We start from the raw sequence: 21,372 nt of genomic DNA on the forward strand, positions 1-21,372 counted from the left end.
AGGTGCTACTTCTCTATAGCTACATACCAAGCAGAAAGTCCTTGCTTTATACTTAAAGAGTTGTGTAGTTTGATTTCAGATATTCTTGAAGAAATGTGCCATGTGCCCTCAAAATTTACATATATACATGTGTATATGTATGTGTGTATGTATATATGTATGTCGGTATATGAATGTTTTCTGTTGACCTTTGTATTTGAAAATTTTTCTGAGGTAGTGTAGAATTATCAAATGAGAGAGGATTGTACAGTAGAAGGAAATTTGTGTACTGCTAGGTCCCAGTTATTGCAAATAATGTTTCCCATGAGGTGGTCACTTTATACATATTCATACTGCATATTTCTATTGGACTGGAACCTATTACCATTTTTTACCTAGTTATAACTTCAACAAATAGTACAAATTTAAATACAGTCACTTCAAAGGATTCATTATTTGCATTAGAGACCCTATCTGTACATATGAATGATATGGTATATATCATACCACAGAACACTGGTACAGATCCCTGTGGCTTTGTATTGACTTAGAAAAACACAAATTAGCATTGTCTATGTTGTATTATATTTTTACAACTTTTGCTAAAACATTTCCCTGTGGTTTAACTTTTCTTTTTTATTTTGGAGTTCTAAAAATAAAACTCTTTTTTAGCCTTTGATATCTGAAAATAATAACTTTTAGAACCAAGGTAGCAAGAAGCAGTATGAAATTTAATATATTGTAGTTGAAGTAAAACTCAAGTAATTTTATTTAAAAATCTTTTATAGGCGATCTGGAAGCTGAAGCTGAAATGGAAGCACAGCTAAATTGCTTTTATTTAAAAGCCCTAGATGGTTTTGTTATGGTTCTCACAGAGGATGGTGACATGATTTATATGTCTGAGAATGTGAACAAATGTATGGGATTAACTCAGGTAAAAAAACTACAATAATGAAAGGTGTTGTGTCATCATTATATCCTTATTTTAAGAAGTAGAACTTATTTTTCCCCTTATGTTTACAGTTTGAACTAACTGGACACAGTGTATTTGATTTTACACATCCGTGTGACCATGAGGAGCTGAGAGAAATGCTTATACACAGGAATGGTAAGAAGAAGAAAAAACTGTTTGATTTAACGTAATGAGTGGTTTTCATAAGCCCTGTATAATCAGAGATTATCACCAGTTGTATGGTATTAAGCACATTTTAATTACTTATTGTGATATTTCAATTTAAATCTTACAGTTGAAAGATTCACTTTAAAACTAATTATTCAGAAATTTAAAAAATGGATATTTTATTAAAGTAAATGTGCTTATGTCATGTGCTCCATTATTTTCATTTGAGACTGTTTAAATTGAAAAGTAATAGATAGCAAATTATCTCATATCCAAGAAAATACAATAAAATTGTAGCTGTCTCCTTAGGCAAAATGTTACTTGGATTTGTCAAAGATTTTCAGTTAGTGAATGGCTTATTGCTTTTTAAGTATCCAAGTTTTAAAAAACAGTTTAGGGTAGAAATCTACTTTGTTAAACACTACACAATGTCAATATAGAACTTAAGTTATTATATGAGTATAAGTTACTTCAGTTCTTCAAAGATCAGTAATTTGTAGTTATGAGTAGCAATTACCTTCATTAATGCAGATCACAACCCTGCTGTAATTTAGTAAACGATCTTCAGGAGTTGTTATGGCATAGATTATCCTGCAGCCAGACTGGTTGATGACCCCCTCCAAACTTAACTAGGTTGGTCTTTGAACACCAGAACTTAGTAGTAACCTTCCATAGGCATGGTACTAAAGTAGCATTCAAGAATCCAGTGTCATTAAATGAACATAAATTATTTTACTGTAAAACTGATGCCTAGAAAGCCTTATTAAGGTTTGAAGGGCTGTTTACCTCCATAATAAACCCAAGATACAGTACTTTTTGAGTTCTTATGCCTGCTTTTCCTAAGTTTTCCATCAGGTTTTCCACTGTTACTTCTTGCTGCTGTTAGTATATTATCCTGAAACATCTTCTCTTCACCTCATTTAGTTTTGAGGGCATAGAAATTACAAAAGAGTAAGAAAGGACCTGAAGAGCTCTTTGGGCAAAGTACATGGATTTTTTTCTTGTTTCTTGGCTATATATTTTAGATAAGTAAAACTAGTAGGTATCTGAATTCCATATTGATGAGTTATATAGTAGGCCTATTGGAAGAACTAGAAATATGTAGTAAAAATAAGAAGTTTACATTCATGTAGAACCTTAACTTGAGAGGGAAAATTTTTTTGAGTAGCCTAATTTTATAAGTATCAATATTAATATAATTTTGTGGTCAGTGATTAATTTTATAAGCTTAATTGAACCTTCTTTGAGGTAGAGGTTCAGGTATATTTAAATTGATTTCTTCCTGAAATAGAAAGCTAGCATAACTTCATTTACAAATAGTAAAAATTAAGGTATTATTAAACAAAATTTTCGTTAATATTTGCCATGAACCTAAATTTACAGGAAGGAAACTGAATTTTCATATCCTTTCCAATAGGAAAAACAGTCTAGATTTTAATATTCTCCTTCAAAAAATTATAATTTCTTACTGAGAAAGTCAGAATTAATGGTACCATGTTCCTCCTAGTGGTCTTGCATTTATGAAGCATTTCTGTTTTTATTTCTGAAAAAAAAATAGACAAAAATGGAAAAATTTCAGTGTATCTAATTTCTGCTTAGTAACTATAAATGTATTTCTCTAAATCAAGTTTGATTTGCTTAAGTGTATTACAAATAATACAGGTTTCAAAGCCAATAATTTTCTCTGCATATGTTTTAATAGAGACTCAGAAATGACTGCTGATACAAAGTTTACTGATTCCAGACTTGTGCAGAATAAAACATAGCTTATTTGCTTTTAATAGAAACAGCTACCTGTTTTGGAGTTTTTTTGTTTTTTGGAGTTTTTTTATGTACCATCTATGTATGTTATGTTCATAGAAAATGGAAAACTGACTATTTTCAGGAATGTGATCTTGAGTTTAATTGGGTAACAAAGTATGGTTCATAACTATATTTGCTGTTTAGTTCACAAAACATTTTTATTAGAAAATATTAATGAGTAATCTTGGTATGAATACACAAAATAGGTTGTTGTAAAAATGCCATACATACTGTCAACCTAATTTATCGAGTAGAGAAACCAAACATACTGAACAATACATCCAGGAAAACTACATCATTCATTGATGCTGTCTTTCTCTCTCTGATATCCAAAAATCTATCTGGCTCTATTTTGTATCAGCAGTTGAAAGTAATTTTCAGCTATGAAAAGTATATTGTGAAAGTTCAGATGATTGTGGTACTAGACCCTGGCTTTTGGGTATTTAGGCTCATTCTAGCTGTGTAACCTAGCCTTGCTTTGATTATATTCAAATATTTGATTCAGACCCAAACCTTCTCTAGCTTCCCTATTATCATATGACTTAGGAATAAAATAGAACTACATTGATCTAATAATAATGAAGCAAGTTGATGATTTGTGTAGGAGCTTATCTGGATACATTGTCTTCCACTGTAGCCCTATAAGTGGAAGTGGGTAGACTTAGTTCATGCTTTGCTACAAAGTTTAGTACATAAATTTGGGGAGACTTGTTAGTATCTATCTTCTGATTAGTAACATGTTAGTAATCACATCTCTAGTTACAAATAAACTGAAAACTTTCCTCAGACTAGTAAAATTTCCTCAAACGAATATATTTCACGAAAGAAAAGAAAGTTTACTCTTTCTCCTAATGTATGTACTTATATTCCATACCTCCTATTGTGATTTTATTTTATTTCCTCAATACTATTATTAGCATTATTGGCTTGAGTGATAAAGTGGGTAAGTTTGTACCACAATTTGGATTCCTCACTTTATCACTCAAACCAGTAATGCTAATAGTAGTATTGAGGAAATATAACCTATTGTGTCCTTTGAGCACATTAGATAAAAGTAATTGTATGGCAGTGTGATGTGATGTTACATCAATAAAATAACATGGCAGGGCCAAAAATAATTTTATCATGGGAAATCTATTTATATTTTTTACTTAAAAATAAAATTCTCTTTTCTTGTTTCATATTAGGTCCTGTGAAAAAAGGCAAAGAACAAAATACAGAACGCAGCTTTTTCCTGAGAATGAAATGTACCCTCACTAGTCGGGGACGAACCATGAACATAAAGTCTGCTACATGGAAGGTAGTGAGCATGGTTTTTTTGCATATGATTGGCATTTGACGTAACAATAGGTTCTGAAAGCAGCTTGGTCATGTGTTCTACTAGGTGTCATTGTAGAACTGGTATAAAAAATAACTCTTCTTTTCATTGAATATGTATTAGATTCATACCTAATTTAGATAAAAAGCCATATTGTTTTAAAGGTTATCTTGCAGGTAAAATTGAATATTATCTAAACACAGAAATCCTTAATCTGAACAAATGTTTACATTTTTCCTTTTTTAACTTCACTTCCTGTGCTTCACTTTGTATGCATTAGATGTTAGAGAGTTTTAACTTCCCTCAGTGTAACTCTGGAGGTTAGAGTTGGTTGAACTTAGCTCTTTTTTTTTCTTCCCCAAAACTGCTGTAATTTGTGGAACATTATGGCTTTATCCCATTTTTGTTCTCATTACCCACTTTGAATAACAGTAATTTAAACTATCCTGGTTATGTGTTAAAAATCTTCAAGGGGGACTTATCTCCTCAATCTCCTTTGGTAATATATGCCAATTCATTTATAATAAAAATTTATCAGCCATCTGCTATGGTCAAAGCACTGAGAAGACAAAATAAGGTATCGTTCCTGCCTTCTGTGAAATTACAGTTGAATAGCAGAGGAAATGAGATATGTGTGAAAGGAACTATTCTTTAGTATTTGTTAAGGCAGAATGTGATGAGTACAAAGGAAAGTTCCACACAAAATACTGTGAGAAATTTAAGGAATCACTTCTGGCTAGGTTGTCAGGAAAGCCTTCATGTAGGTATCTGAGTTGGACCTTGAAAGAAGGGAAGAATTTCATCAAGAAGAGATGGGGAACAAAGAAAGTCCATTCTAGGCAAAGGGGAACGTGTGAGAAAAGGCGAGGAGATGGGAAAGGTAGGTAATTGAGCCATGGTCTAATATAGTTAAATTTGATTACATGAACTATAAAATAGGACTGGAAAGATCATTTAGAGCTAGATTAGACTGGTTATTTTACTTGGTAGTGGAAAGGAAGCTGCCATTAGTTTTCAATTTTACCTATGAGAATACATTTGGAAGATTACTAAGCAGCAGTATGAAAGATGGATTAGAGAAGATAGACAGTAGAGGAAGGAAAACAGTTAAGAAGCTGTATATAATTAAAGTGAGAAATGATGGATGCTGAAACTAGATGATTATAATGAGAGTGGAATGTGAAGAACAGCTACTAGAGAGATAATGTGATTATAGAATTGACAAAACTTGACTGAGAAAATACCTGTTTTTAACTGACATCATAGCTCATCTCCCTTCCTCAAGGCTCTTCCTTCTGTGATCCATGCTCCACAGTTTCCCAAGTGCTGTTCCTAAAGCACAAATCTGATCTGTCACACCCCTACCCAAGATGTTTCCGAGGCTCTCATTTGCCTCTGGGATAAACTACAAAACCACGTTATTCTCGTTCACAGATTGATTCCACTTATTGTTCCACATAAACAAAATTCTGTGTCCTGACTCTGGGCCTTTATTATGCTTTATCTTCATACCAGAAATATACTTTTTCATTGCTTTAAAACTTAGCTCAGGTGCCACTTCCTACAAGAGGCCTTTCACGATTGCAGCCATCTGTTAGTATCTTCCCCAATCCCCCATTTGCCAAAATTCCATTTCATGTATTCTTATTGTTAACCTTGATAGAAAGTCTGAGCTCCTGAAGAGTGAGGACTATTTTGTTTTTGTCCTTATACCTGTAGCACCATGTAGAATGCCTGGCACTTAAGTCTTTGATTGCTATTGGGGAAAAAAAAAAGATTTAATTTAGGAAAAAATGCTTAACTGATAGCTTGTTCTTCCTATAGGTAAAATACAAGTATGTGATTAGAACAAGAAATACCCTCAAACAGTGTATGTTTTTCTTTTATTCTGTTTGTCTAAGGAGTAAGGCACAGGTAATTAATATAATATGTAGGGATACCACAGCAAGTAGAAAATGTGAGTCATTTGTTAATGTGAATAGATTAAAAAGTTCACACACAATTATGTGTAAGCCGTGTGTCTCTGAGCTCTTTTTTCTGCATTGTTTATCATTTTTTAGCTGTTATATAGAATGGATAATAACTGACATGTTTCCATATATCCACCTAGGTACTTCATTGTACAGGTCACATTCGTGTGTATGATACCTGCAATAACCAGTCTCAGTGTGGGTATAAGAAACCACCTATGACCTGCTTGGTATTGATTTGTGAACCCATTCCTCATCCATCAAATATTGAAGTTCCTTTGGATAGCAAAACTTTTCTCAGTCGCCACAGCCTGGATATGAAATTTTCATATTGTGATGAAAGGTAAATTGAGTACTGATACTTAAAAGTTATTCCAAAAGATTTTGGACTGTTCATAAAATCATAGATTTTGAGGTGGAAGAGAAGTTATCTAATCCAGCCTCCACATTTTACAGATGAAGAAACTGGGGCCAAGGAGATAAAGTGTTTTATCCAAGTAGCAGAATCAAGTCAAACACAGGTTCTCTGAATCAAAATTCTAGCCCTTTTTCCTTTGGACTACTCTGCCAATTAGTAAGCAATAAATCATAAGCTTCAATCCACTAACTTCTGTATATGGTTCTTTAACAGCCTTGCAGATCGTTAGATTAAATTTGTACCCTTAGAGGAAAATCTACCACATAGGCCATAAGCTACTTGTTATTCTTTTGTTGTACTTTTGAAGGAGTGGGATCAAGGAAGAGGACCTACTTATTTCTGAAGTTGAGGAGTAGAGAAGTAGATGTGTAGCAGGGTTAAAAAACGGAGAGGGCAGCTTTGGCTATTAAGAAATTTCAGGGGCAGCTAGGTGGTGCAGTGGAAAGAACACCACCAGCCCTGAAGTCAGGAGTACCTGAGTTCAAATCAGGCCTCAGCCCAAACACTTGACACTTACTAGCTGTGTGACTCTGGGCTAGTCACTTAACCCCAATTGCCCAAAAAAAAAAAAATTTCAATTCTGTTTTTCTAGTTTAGAGGTATTCAGTTCGTATAGTTTTCTCAATTATAAGGTTGGCTTAGGGAATCCCTTGTTCTTTCTGGCTTTAAACTGAAATTTTATAGCCGTTTTCTTTTTCCATTATGTTATTATAGTACCCAATCTTCTACCTCCATTCCCCAACCCTCGTTTTTAAGGTTGTTACAGTCTTAAAAAGCACGGGTATTGTGGGAAGGAAGAGGCTTACTATTAAATACCTTGGTATTAAACTTAATAAACCTTTCACTCTGAGCTAAGTCAGAGTAGTTGATGTTGGGCTAGGACCATTTTACCTTGTTTGCTATAAACTAAACCTTGTTAATTGACAAAGAAAATACTCCAAAAAATTCTCAGGGAAGAGTTCCCTGTACTCCTTTCTCTAATAAATTCCAGTTTACCAGGAATTATAATAACTACAGGCCAGCAGTACTTGGGATGTTGTAAAAATTTCCTTTTTAAAAGGACCTAACATGGAAATTTTAATTACAAAATAGATTCGAGAGGTGATTCTTGAAACTCACAAGATAGTTCCTTTAAATTCCTGGCCCCTTATTTCATATAAAATATTTAGTTAATAAAGATTAAATTTACTTTCCAGAAGCACATATATTGTAAAATATGTATGCTTAATTATACTAACAAATATGTTATATAGAATCACAAAATTCCATAAGAATGCGAATATATTTATAAATTCTTGAAAAGAAATTCCATTTATTATTTTAATATACTGCCCCATGAGTTGAATTGCCTACATTGAGATGGCAATGCATAGAAATTAATAACAGATGAACTAATTAAAAGTTTGTACTGAGATTTTGTGAAAATTTTTGTAGAAAAAATTCATTAAATATTTAGCAAAAACCACCAAAAGAAGGAATGTGCTAAAAATAAGTGAAGCATTTTTAGATTTGATTTGTAGTATCTGTTAGATTAATTCAAGTGCTTATTTAAAAATGTTATCAATATTTGGAAATAAGTATACAGAGTGCTTTTCCAGATATTCATTTCCTATGTAATAGTGCCATCTGGTGGTCATAAAGTAGGCATTTGTAGGACATTCCCTTTTTAAAGACCAACATACTTTCATTATACCATAATAAACTATCATAGTTTTCAATTTCTCATCTGACAGTACTAACAGTATTCTTCATTATTTGCTTTTGGGAGAAAAGACTTCTTTCCTGTGAGCATTTTCTGTTTAGTTATTTGCTTGGTGGCTAACCCATGCTTTCTTTTTACTTTCTTTACATCCATCTCAATGGGAAATTTCATTGAAAACCCAAAAGCTTAAATCTAAATATTTAACCTGTTAGTTACTCTTAGCATGAAGCAGGTTGTAGGGTAATAGGTTGGGGAAAATTAAATCGCATAGTAATTATTAATAAGTCTGATGCACAGTATGGAAGCTTATTTTATTTATTTCAGGTAGATTTTCAATTCATTATATAAACCTCGTTCAGATATTGAGCCCATCAAATGAGATACATGTAAAGTGCTTTGTAAACCTTAAATAAACTACATAAATGTTAGATATTATCATTCAAATGTAAGTTCAAATTATTTTTCCAAGCTAAATTTAAACATCTCGCGCATTACCTTTTCTTTGATTTCTTTGTTTTCATGAAAAAATGGAGGTGATTATTGGAATTTTGTATTGAATGTTACTCTAGATGGCCTTGGCTTACAGAAGTTCTGTGCTGCAAGAACCTGGTTATACTATACACTGTATGTTGATTTTGAGATTTTTGACTACTGTCACTCCATGATATATGAACTGTTTGCAAGAATAATCTGGTCCTTTTGTTTTTATGTGAATTTATGTTAAGTTAATTTATTTGATATTTGAGAACCAAGAATTTACCCAGTATCTTGCTAAGAATTCCAAAAATTCAAAAGAAATTAATTACATAATCTGTGATTTTACTGACTTAAATCTTGTTTCTTTAGTAGTTAGGATTATATAAAATGTTTAAAAGATGCTGTAGGTAATTAGGGGCAGCTAAGTAGTAAAGTAGATAGAGTGTCAGGCCCAAAGTCAAGAAGACTCGTCTTCCTGAATTCACATCTGGCCTCAGAGACTTACTAGCTTTCTGATCCTGGGCAAGTCATTTAACCCTGTTTGCCTTAGTTTCTCAACTGTAAAAAGAGCTGGAGAAGGAAATGGCAAACCCCACTCCAGTATCTTTGCCAAGAAAACCCAAATGGGGTCACGAAGAGTCGGACATGACCGAACAACAAAAATTGATAATTACCACATTGATCCAAATAGAAGTTGTACTCCTAAAATGAACTTTGAAAATTAAAAAAAACAATCTAGTACAACCAAAAATTATGTGATATTACACTAAAAAATTGACTATTTTAAAAATGTTTTTGCCATGTAAAAATATAAAGCATTATATTAAATTAATGGGAAATTTCATGGGAAAATTTAATATGCCAAACAAATATGGGCAGTTGGCTTTTTTTTGTGTGTGTGGCCAAAGATGGAAGCTGATACAGTTGGGTCATTCACTTATACTTCTTCCTTTTGCCTTTGTGTCTCCTACCCCAGTGGTGTAATACTCAAATCAAAATAGGGGCCACTATCCAAAACAGCCATGTGTTTGTTTAGTTTTAAAATGTGTGGTTATCTTGTTTTTTTGCATTTTTATTTTGTTAAATATTTCCCAGTTATATTTTAATCTGGTTCAAGCAGCACTTGGGAGTTTTTTGGGCAGTGTGCTGTGTGTTTGACACTTCTGCCCTATCCACTCCTTTTTAGGATGGCCACTTAGAGCTTTAAAACCCTGCCTACTCTGGGTGGGGTATCTTCTTTGCCTCCTTTCCCCACCTGTTTTTTCCTCTGTAATATTAAACCCCATAAAACCCTTTCTGCAGCTTTTGAATAGTAATCCAGAAGTATACAATACCCAAGTGGGAACAAAGGTACATATTCTTGCAGGACTCCTAGTGATCACTATTTCTTACTATATACCCCCAGTGATGTTTTCTAGCCCCAATAATTCATTGGTGGGGAGGTGGGGCAGGTGGAGGAGAGAGAGTGAGAGACTTTGCAGTACAGTGAGATCCCTCTAAGAAATTCCAAGAGTGAGTGCTCTCTTACTTTGCACAGGCACCTCTCATGTGCATATAGGCTATTGGGGAAGTTTTTGGTATTGTTTCTGGATAGACTGGAAGCTTAAGCTTTCTTTGTGGTATTAAGAATGCAAATATGAACAACACCCAGATTTTATATCAGCCAGATTTGGGGATGGGGAAGTGGGCCTGTATTCAAACCTATACCATAAGTGACAGCTTTCAAATTGGATTTAGTTATCTTCCTCACAGATTGGATAGGATATTTGCAGTTAAATATTTACTGAAACAAACAGGAAAAACTTAGTTTATCATTTGTTTCAGGGTATCTCTAATTCTGAACATAATTGGGTAGGTTGGGGTAGCGGGCTAGAAGTAATAACTGAGGTTGCTGTTTTGACTATCTTGAATTTGGGATTTCATACAAATAATGTATTAGGAAATATTATTTTATCTTTAAATTTTTATATTTTTTTCCCTTATGTTTTATCTAAAAGAATTACAGAGTTAATGGGATATGAACCAGAAGAACTTTTAGGTCGCTCAATTTATGAATACTACCATGCTTTAGACTCAGATCATCTGACCAAAACTCATCATGATAGTAAGTAAGACTGAACAACTAAAGAATCCTCTAAATATTTTTCTTATTGGAAACTTATTAGGTGATAAAAAATTTATGGGTTGGATTTAAGTTATAAATACCAATTTCATTGTAATCCAATAAGAAACAAAATTTATTTCATTTCAAAGGTAAACTATAATAAAATATGATTGTACTCAATGGATCCTTATGAAATCACTAATCTTTGGACCCAAGACTAGTGTAGGTGATGAAAATAATGTACTTTTGGTAATGAAATCTCTCACAAATGGGATCCAGCATTCATATATGCATAATTCTACACTAATTATCATTGCAGGGCCACATAGTTCTTAACACCCAGACAAGTTAGTATTTTATCGTAGAAAATAAAAGAGTTAATGGATTGATTATTAATCATTGATTAACATTGGTTAATTTTGATAGGTGATATAGGAGTCACGGTAAACAGCCTTGCAACTATACCAAAGATCCAAATCTGTGGTTAGGGGGATCCCCAGTAGTGTTAGAAGGTACAACCTTACTATTCCTTACATGATGGCTTTAAGTCATCATGCAAGGTTATCTGAATGTTAAAGTTTAAGTCTGGGAATTTAAATGTCCTGGTTATTTTTGGTGGCAATGCCAGTTCCCTTCAGCAGCATCCTCTATAGTGTCAGAGTTACACATACTGATCCTTCAGTCTCTCCCACCCTCATCTTCTACATTAGTCATTGAGTGAATGCAGTTATTATTGCTTCTTATAATTTTGAATTGAAAGTTGGGGTGTGATGGCATATGGGGATTGATTTGATTGTGGGAGGAGTTTTATTATTTTTTAAGTGTAACAAGTTTTATTTTTCTCCCCACAATTGAATTTTAAAGTAAAATTGCCACTTAAGGGAAGACATTAAAATGAAACAAAGAGGAAAATAAAAGTTCTCTCCTTTTCCTCAGTAGCCACATTTTCACTTTTGGAAAATAAATTTTGCATAAATTTACTTTTTCATTCCTAGTGTTTACTAAAGGACAAGTCACTACAGGACAATATAGAATGCTTGCCAAACGGGGTGGATACGTCTGGGTTGAAACTCAAGCAACTGTGATTTACAATACTAAAAACTCCCAACCACAATGTATAGTGTGTGTAAATTATGTTGTAAGGTAAGTTTGGTGCATAAACTCATTTGGTTTGGGGGAACTAAATGTAGTACTTTCTGTAATGTCATTTCTGTAATGAAATTGTTTACTTTTTCTTGTAAAAGAGCAACAAACAAAAATAATTTGGGATTATAAGCATTGTATGAATTTATTTCACAGACCTCTGTTCCCTACCTTTCTCTTGACACAACAGTATCTGAACAGTGCCATGTCCTCCAAGTTTCTGTGAAAATGATACACAATTCTACCCATTTCGCTTCATTACAGACGTGTATTAAGTCCTTACCACATGCAAGGAACTGCTCAGGGTCCAAAGAAAAATAAAACGGTCCTTGTCCTTTGAATTTTCCCAGTCAAATTCCACTCTTATCTAGATAACATTTTTAACTGTTGAGTTGTTTTGTCTAGCTAAAGCCAAATATGGGTTATTCATCCCTCCTCATAACCTTACTCTATTATTTTTGTCCTGGGCCCTCTTCTTCTTCCTGTGTACTTTTTCATATGGTGATCTCATCAGCTCTAATTATCATCTCTATGCTTCTGATTCTCACATCTTCTTATCCAGCCCTAAACTTTCTACTGACCTCCAGTCTGTTATTTCTAATTCCCCTTTAGATATCTAGAACTGGATGTCCTGTAGACATCTTACACTTGTCTAAAATTGAACTCAGCTTTCCCCGAAAACTTTCCCCTCTTCCAAACTTCCCTCCTATTAATGTCAAAGTCACCACAATTCAGTCCCCCAGGCTTACAACCTAGGTTGTCATGTTTAATGTCTCACTATTTCTTACCCCTTCCCATCCCCCATATTCAATCTGTCGCCAAGGCCTGTTGATTTCACCTTTGCAAAATCTCTCAAATACTCCCTCTTCACTCCCCTGACACTGCCACCACTCTAGTTCAGGCCCTCATCAACTCTTCCATGTACTACCATAATAGCATGCCAGTAGATCTTCCTGCCTCAAGTCTCCCCACCCCAGTCCATCCTCCACTCAGCATCGAAAGTGATTTTCATCAGCAAAGGTGATTGCTTCAAGTTTTGGTGCTCACACCTCTTCAGAACCCTCAGTAGCCTCTGCCCCTCAGATTGGAATGCTGGTGGAGCTGTAACTCTTCCAGAAGCCCAGCAAAGAAGGCTCTGAAACCCTGCAAACTCTTCATTTCCCAAAAGCTTCACAGATTTCACTCCACTATCATCATACTCCACCTTTCTCTTTCCACTGTCAGAAAATGATGGTCTGTGCTCCCAATAAACCTATATTCCAAATGGGGAAGATAGAACAAACATACAAGTAAATGCATGAATGTATTACATGGAACTACAAGTTGAATAAATACATATAAGAAAATGGAATCTAGGGTTTATAAGTGAATTTTTTCTGGAGGAAGTAATTTTTAAACTATTTAAAGGAATTTGTAGTTGTTATATAATTTGGTCAAAGAAGAATGAGGGTAACAGTAAGTAATGCGTGAAGACATAGAGGTGAAAGTAAGCAAATAATTTGTAGTACATGGGAAAGCAAATACATTCTCTAGTTTGAAACCATCTGGGGGAAGGAGGGTGATAGAAAAAGATAAATACATGACCTAAGCAGATTGGTTGGTAAAGTGTGAAGCTAAATGACAATTGCACTTATCTTCATGTGGGAGTGATACAACATAGAGAAGGATTCCTAAAATCCAACTCTTCCAATAAGTTTTAACTGGTTAATTGAAAAGTGGCATTTATTTCCTTAAAATTGCAAAACTGACTTGGATCTTTGTTCCTGATGTAAATATATAGTTAACTCTTGTATTTCTGTATATCCTTAATCATGTCTATTAATTATTGCACAGAGGGAAAGAACCATGTCTATTTAAAATCTATTTGACCAACCCAACAAACTGGCATTCAGCAAATTATTTTAACAATAGCGTACTTCTGAAAAGATTGTTAAACTCATTAGTTCTTAGGTATTCAGTTATCATTTCTACCTGATGATTCTCAGATCTATTTATCTAGCCTTAACCTGTCTCTTAACCTTTAGATTCCAATCTCCAACTGCCTTTTGAACATCTCAAACTGGATGTCCTGTAAATATCGTCTACTCAGCATGTCCAAAACTGAACTCATTACCTTTCTTCCCAAACCTTCCCTACTTGTGAAATTTTAATATATTATTCTGAGGGCATCACTATGTCCCTGTCACCCAGGCTGGCAAACCTACATGTCATTTTTAACTCCTTATTCTCTCACCACCCACCCCCAAAATTTCCAAGTCCTGTCAATTTTTCCTTCAAACCATCTTTTGCATATGTGCCCTTTTCTCCCCCTGACACTGCTACCACCCTGGTATAGGCCCTCATCACTTCATACCTCAATTACTATCCTAGCCTGCTGGTCAGTCTGTATACCACAAGCCTCTTTTCCACTCCAGTCCATCCTCCACTCAACTGCCAAATTGATCTTCCTAAAGCTCAAATCTGACTTTATCTTACCACCACCACCACCCCTGTTCAGTCAACTCCAGTGGCTCTCTATCATCTCCAGGATCAAGTAAATCCTTAAAGTCCTTTACAATCTGGGCCTCTTTACTCTGAGATGCAAAGATCCTGGCCCTCCTTGCTGTTCCTCAAACCCAGCTCCAGGGACTTTTACTGATTGTCTCCCATATCTTCCTCTTTTCCACCTCCTGACTTTCCTGGCTTTTTTAGTTCACGACTAAAATCCTATCTCCTACAAAAAGCTTTTCCTGATTCCCCTTTAACACTAGTGACTTTTCTTTATTGATCATCTCCAATTTATCCTGCATTTCATCTTTGTACATAGTTGTTTTCATGTTGTCTAACTATTAGACTGAGTTTCTTGAGAACAGGGACTGTTTTTGTGTCCTCAATACTTTTTTTTGGTATCCTCAGTACTTAACACAGTTTTTGGCTCATAGTAGACATTTAACAAATGCTTATTGATTATTTATTGACTATCTTATAAAGTCTCAAGATTTTTTTTACACAGTCCATTCAGCTATTTGAGAGGAGATACTAATTTATAAAGCTGGTATTTCATTTGAGTTTTTAAGCCTAAGTTATATTTGCTATACAAATTAAGCTGTGGAAATAAAACTGAATAAAACTTTCCTTTTTCATAAAATGTGTTATTAGCAGATTTTAAGAAAGAATGTCATCTGAAGGTTTTATTTATAGTATCAGGTGCTAATTTAGAGCTTATTAACATCCCTTTATTTTTGTCATAGTGGTATTATTCAGCACGACTTGATTTTCTCCCTTGGACAAACAGAATGTATGCTAAAACCAGTGGAAGCAGTCGATATGAAAATAACTCAGTTATTGACCAAGGTTGAAACAGAAGACACTAGCAGTCTTTTTGATAAACTTAAGAAGGAACCAGATGCTTTAACTTTATTAGCCCCAGCTGCTGGAGATACTATCATATCTTTGGATTTTGACAATAATGGTGGGTACATGTTTAATAATGTACTTACTATCTAAGGTAATCCACGTTTAATAAACAGTGAGCTATATCTAGTTTTATTTATCATCCTTTATTGAGCCAAGTACTTAGAAACAGTTGCTTCAGGCTAATTTTATATACAACATGTGTGAAAAATATATACACATGAGTATGAAATGTGTCATTTCTCTAGTAGGACCAATTAGAGTAAAGAACTAGCTCAACAGAATTTCATGCTGGTGTAACCATTGGCAGTCTTATTTCATTTTACTGGTTTTATATTGTGCACCTTAGCTTCCTTCCTAAATTTGCTTGTCTCTCTGCTACTCTTGTTTCCATTTCTGTTTATCATTACAGTTATGCATCAGTGTGCTCTCACTCATATAATATTTGTGCTTTGCTTAATTTGGTGTCCTCCTCTCATTTAATTTTTGAACTTGGGCAGTTTAACAGAATTGCATCACAATTAAGTATTGTTTCAATAAAAGCTAAAAAAAACCACTGTTGCCCTCAGGGTCTGCAAATAAAAGCTGCATTCCCAAACCAGACAGAGTATATGTGTACAGAATATGGACAAGAACCTTTTTTCAGGGATATATGCAATTAGAAATTACTTTGAATAGCATATTAAAATATGAAGAATAATGTATTTTAATATCCCATAACTTTTGTAAACTTTTCTTTCTAAGTTTTTGTTGTTTGATCAAATTAACCAGGCATTCTTTGTATAGGGACATGTGCTTTTGAATTTAATGAGGTTCTAAAGATATCCTCCAGATTCATTTTTCCTCACCATCATTCCATGAACAGATGAGCAACAGCTTGAAGTTCCATTATACAATGACGTCATGCTCCCCTCATCTAGTGAGAAATTACAGAATATAAACTTGGCGATGTCTCCACTACCCACCTCTGAAACTACAAAACCGCTTCGTAGCAATGCCGACCCTGCGCTCAATCAAGAAGTTGCCCTGAAATTAGAGCCAAATCCAGAGCCACTGGAACTTTCTTTTACCATGCCTCAAATACAGGATCGTCCAGCTAGTCCTTCTGATGCAAGCACTAGACAAAGTTCACCTGAGGTTGGTATCTTAAACTAGAATCTAATGTTTTTGTTTTCTTTCAAAACTAAGTTTTTTCCAGTAAGAACTGAATCTAGAAATTTGATTCAAATTTTATTTTCAACTCAAGCACTTAAGTGTCTAAACATGGAATACTTATGTTCCAAAAAAGATAAATATGCAAAAATAAATAATCAACAAGATAATTTCAAAAGGAAGAGAGCACCAACTGGAGCAGTCAGGAAGCTAAGTATTCTAAGAGGTAGAAGTGAGAGTGTACTTCAGATATTGGTGAGAGGAGGGCGAAGATGAGATTAGTGAAACACCCTATGCATTAGTTGAAGTGTACAGTTCATTATAGTATAAAATAAGTTTGGAAAATAGGTGGGAATCAGACTCTACAGGGCCAGGTTGAAAAGTCTGTATTTTATCATAGAGGCAACAAACAAGAAGGTTCTGAAGATTTTTAAGTAGGGAAGTAACATGGGAAGAGCTCTGTCTTAGCAATATTAATTTTCAGCTTTGTGGAGCAGATAGTAGAAGGGTAAAACTGGAAGCAGGGAAGCAATTAGGAGGTTATTAAAACTGTCTGGAAGAAAGAGGGATGAGGGCCTGAACTGGGGTATTGGCAGTATAAATGGTAGGAGGGGATAGGTGGCAAGACACATGGAGATTGAAGGAACAAGACTTGATAAATTGGATATGAGAGATGAATAAAAGGGGAAAATCAGGGATGACTCCTGGGTTGTGAATCTAGGTGAGTAGCAAAATATTTCTAGTGGTGCCCTAGGGACATTTGGAGGAGGGTAGAATTTAGTAGGAAAGATAATAAGTTTTATTTTGGACCTGTTGAATTTAAGATATCTATAGGTCTAGAATGAACTGTTTAGCAGAAAGATGAAGATGAAAACTGTAGTTCAGAAGGGAGAAAAGGCCATAGGATAAAGCCTTGGTCAACACCCATACTTAGAGGGTAGAAGGTAGATAATGACATAAAAAATGACCTATAAGGAAAGTGGGAGAACGTTAGAGAACTAAGAGTAGTATTATGGATGTCAGCAGAAAAGAGCACATCTTTCTTTTTTCTTTTTTAAATTTTAATTGAGACTTCTGTACAAAATGACTAACATGAAAATGTTTTACATAAAGTCTCAGGAAAGGGAAAGGGGAGGGAGGAATAGAATTTGGAACTCAAAACTTTAAATAAAAATGTCAATACAAAAAAAAAGTATATCCAGGAAGAGGGGAGTGGTCAATAATTTCAAGAGCTTCAAAGAATTCAGGTTGGAAGAGAGGCATGTTTCTGAATTCTGTTTTAGGTGTCTTGAGTTTGAAATGCTGATGGGACATCCACATGGTCTGAGGACAGACCTTTGGATTTAATGGTTAAGATCACTGGTCATCTTAGCAGTAGAGTAGTAGAGCAGTTGGTTAACCTTTGGTAGAACAGTAGGATCAGAAGTTAGATAGCAAAGGGTTGAAAAATAGTAAAGTGGAGGTCATTTTTTTTTTCTCCTAGGAATCTGGATATGAAAAGGAAAAGGGAGAGGACTGGTAGCTTGAGTTGGTAAACTTCAGTAGAGTGGTAGGGTCTGAAACCAGATAACAAGGGGGTGAGAAAGAAAAGAAGTAGAGTTAAGTGTAGGTAATTTCTTTTTTTAGGAATTAGATTTGAAAAGGAGAAAGGAGAAGACTGGTAGCTTGAAGGGACAGTAATCAGTATCTAGTGAAAGTTTTTTAAGGAAGAGAAGAAATCTGAACCATTATTAAGCGACTACCATTTGCAGTGCACTTGTTTGAGGCACTTAGATACAAAGATGAAATGATACATTTCTTACACCCAAGGAACTTGTCATTTTAAAAAATTAGGGTAAAATCAAAAGTTGTTTAAAGTATGTCCTATACCTCACCATTATTTTATGTTCAAGGCCAATTAGCTAGTCAGGAAGAGGCAACAGAATTGGTGTAATGCCAGAAGTTAAAATTAAGACAACATATATAATAGTTTGGCAATACTGCAACACACAAATCTTGAATTTAGACATACAGAAAAAACTGTAGTGTGTAGATATGTCCAACTCATCACTTTTTTGGCCATCAATTTATTGGCCAGTGTTACAGGTTTATCATTATTTAACTGTTCTATACACATGATAAAAATCTTCTAGGCTTGTCTAGGTTCAGAAGGGCAATTGGGCACTATTTTACTATCTCCAGAACTGGAATGATAAACTAGCTCACCATATAAACTTAATAACTTCTCCTGTCTATCAGTGAAGGCCTCCCCAAAGAAATGAATATAAAATTGTATGTTTCTCAAGAATTATTCTGCATATGTTTAAAAATCTAACAAAATGTGGACATATTGGGGGAGAATAATAAGCATAATTCATTTAATTTATTTTTGCAGCCTAGCAGTTCCAGTGAATATTGTTTTGATGTGGATAATGATATGGCTAATGAATTCAAGTTGGAATTAGTGGAGAAACTTTTCGCAGAAGACACGGAAGCAAAGAACCCTTTTTCTACTCAGGTATGTAATAATTTTTTTTGCTTGAGTTTTGGAGTAAATTTTTTTTTTTTAGTTTTTTGGCTAGGCAGTGGGGTTAAGTGACTTGCCCAGGGTCACACAGCTAAGTAAGTGTTGTGTGTCTGAGTCCAGGTTTGAACTCAGGTCCTCCTGAATCTAGGGACGCTGCTCTATCCACTGCGCCACCTAGCTGCCCCTGGAGTATATTATTTATATTTCCCAAAACACCTTTCGGTATATTCTGTTCTCATTCTGTCTGCTTCATGTACATGGCAGAGCTAGGAAGTTTCAAGACTTTTTTTCCTTTCCATATGGTTTTGAGTGACTAAATAGGGTATATTTTGGGTAATGTTTTGAAAGTATACACAATTATTGTACTAGTGTTACCAATTGTAAACTTTGTTCTCAAGGCAAAATATCTTCTGTATGTTTTTTTTTTTTAAGGACACTGATTTAGACTTGGAAATGTTAGCTCCGTATATCCCAATGGATGATGACTTTCAGTTGCGTTCCTTTGATCAACTTTCACCATTAGAGAATACTTCTACAAGTTCTCAAAGTGTGAGCGCCCCTAACCTTTTTCAGCAGTCTCAAACACAAGAACACACTACCAGCGATGAAGTTAAAACAGTGAAGATAGAAGGTACACCAGATGACAATAAAATATTGATTGCTTCTCCATATTCTGTTTACGTAATTAATGAAACTGCCAGTGCCCCAGCATCACCATATGATGGAAATCAAAGTCGGACGGTCTCTCCTGACAGAGCTGGAAAAGGAGTAATAGAACAAATGGAGAAATCTCATCCAAGAAGTCCTAATCTGTTGTCAGTCGCTTTGAGTCAAAGGTATTAATACTCTTTATATAAAAAAGCTTTAATTTTGTTACTGAGAAAATTGAGACTTTTATAGTAGCAATAAATTGTATTTCAAAATAATTTTGTTGAAATTTAAAGCAAGTGCATGTAAAACTGCTTTCCTAAATATGTTTTTCTTTTTTTTTTCTTTTTAAGTTGGTTGTCATTGTCTTTGAAATAAATATTGGGCAGTTAGGACACCTTTACTATCTAATCCCTTGTATTAGTTCCTTAAGGTCTCAGTATTATTTTCAGAGCTCACGTGTATAGCTACACCAAGAATTTGTTCTTAATCTGCACTTCCTGCAATTATTATGTAACCACCTTAGCTGTTATTAACTTCTGGATATCCTAGCCCCTAGGGTTCTTCCTTAGCTCATTAGAAAAGTGTTTTTACTCTTATTCCCAGTGCACTTCCAACCATAGCTCCCAACTTACCCTTGCTATACTGCCATCATTCTCTTGTATCAATAGGCTTTCTCCTCTATTCTACTTCATTATGTATTCAGCTGTTTTTGAGGTTCCTGATCTGCTCAATCTTTATTGAAACTCTTAATATTAATTTTCCTAATCACTCTTCCTCTCTTGTTTATTTTTCTTTGAGTTTGGCAACAAGAAGAAATAAGACCATAGTACATATATCTCCCTTTAAAATTTATGACATATCATTTAACTTAAAATGTGTATGTAAATTGTGTGGTTTTCATCTTGCTGATGCTTCAGTTTCCTTTTTCTGTTTCGATTACTTATGACTTACAAAAGTACTTTTCCTTTTTAGTACAGATGTTTAGTATTTCAGCAACACTGTGCCTTAAAGAGATTTATTGGGGAATAAGCTGAGTATCTAAATTCTATTCATGGTATTTTTTCTATGTTCTAAACTGATTTAAACATCTTCAGCATAACATTTATAAGTTAGAAACTTCCTCTTTAGACATTTTCATTTTAATAAGATCAAATATATGATTAAGGATTGTAGGTTACATCCAAAGTGACTATATTTTCAACCAACTGTGAGAGAGACAGTAGGTGGGAACTATTGTCCTATTTAACTTTTTTCTCTCAACTCTCTTGGTTTCTTTAATAGTATAGTTTCCTATATATCTCTTCCTCCCTCTCTCATTAAAAAAGTATTTAAGTGTGCCTATGTGTAAGGCACTATTCCGGGTGTTAGGGATACAAGTACATGAATGAAACAGTCTCTACTTGGAAGGAGCTTAACATATATTAGACATACATATACATAAACATATAAAGAAAATAAATATAAAATTGTTTGAAGAAGGCAATAGGGTATCAGGACAATGATTATGTAGAAGATAATATATAAGTTGTATCTTGAAGAAAGAGAGGGATTATATGAGGCAGAGGTGAGGAGAGTGAATTCTAAGTATGGGGGAGGGTTCCATGCAAAGGTATTAATTCAAAGGTGGAGTGGAGTG

At 34.4% G+C, this 21,372-nt stretch overlaps 1 protein-coding gene across 1 annotated transcript in view; it reads left to right on the plus strand.

The window, feature by feature from the left end:
* Positions 1 to 21,372, plus strand: part of HIF1A (hypoxia inducible factor 1 subunit alpha) — a 49,649-nt gene that overhangs the window by 22,756 nt on the left and 5,521 nt on the right. Inside the window, exons 3-12 of the mRNA XM_020986497.2 lie at positions 768 to 913; positions 1,003 to 1,087; positions 4,090 to 4,202; positions 6,331 to 6,533; positions 10,785 to 10,891; positions 11,887 to 12,034; positions 15,265 to 15,485; positions 16,293 to 16,564; positions 18,954 to 19,076; positions 19,518 to 19,921. Of these exons, the coding sequence (XP_020842156.1) occupies positions 768 to 913; positions 1,003 to 1,087; positions 4,090 to 4,202; positions 6,331 to 6,533; positions 10,785 to 10,891; positions 11,887 to 12,034; positions 15,265 to 15,485; positions 16,293 to 16,564; positions 18,954 to 19,076; positions 19,518 to 19,921 (1,822 nt within the window). The remainder of the gene's footprint in view (positions 1 to 767; positions 914 to 1,002; positions 1,088 to 4,089; positions 4,203 to 6,330; positions 6,534 to 10,784; positions 10,892 to 11,886; positions 12,035 to 15,264; positions 15,486 to 16,292; positions 16,565 to 18,953; positions 19,077 to 19,517; positions 19,922 to 21,372) is intronic.

The sequence above is a fragment of the Phascolarctos cinereus genome, unplaced genomic scaffold (genome assembly GCF_003287225.1).
Source record: "Phascolarctos cinereus isolate Bilbo 61053 unplaced genomic scaffold, phaCin_HiC Scaffold_3;HRSCAF=262, whole genome shotgun sequence".
NCBI lineage: Eukaryota > Metazoa > Chordata > Mammalia > Diprotodontia > Phascolarctidae > Phascolarctos > Phascolarctos cinereus.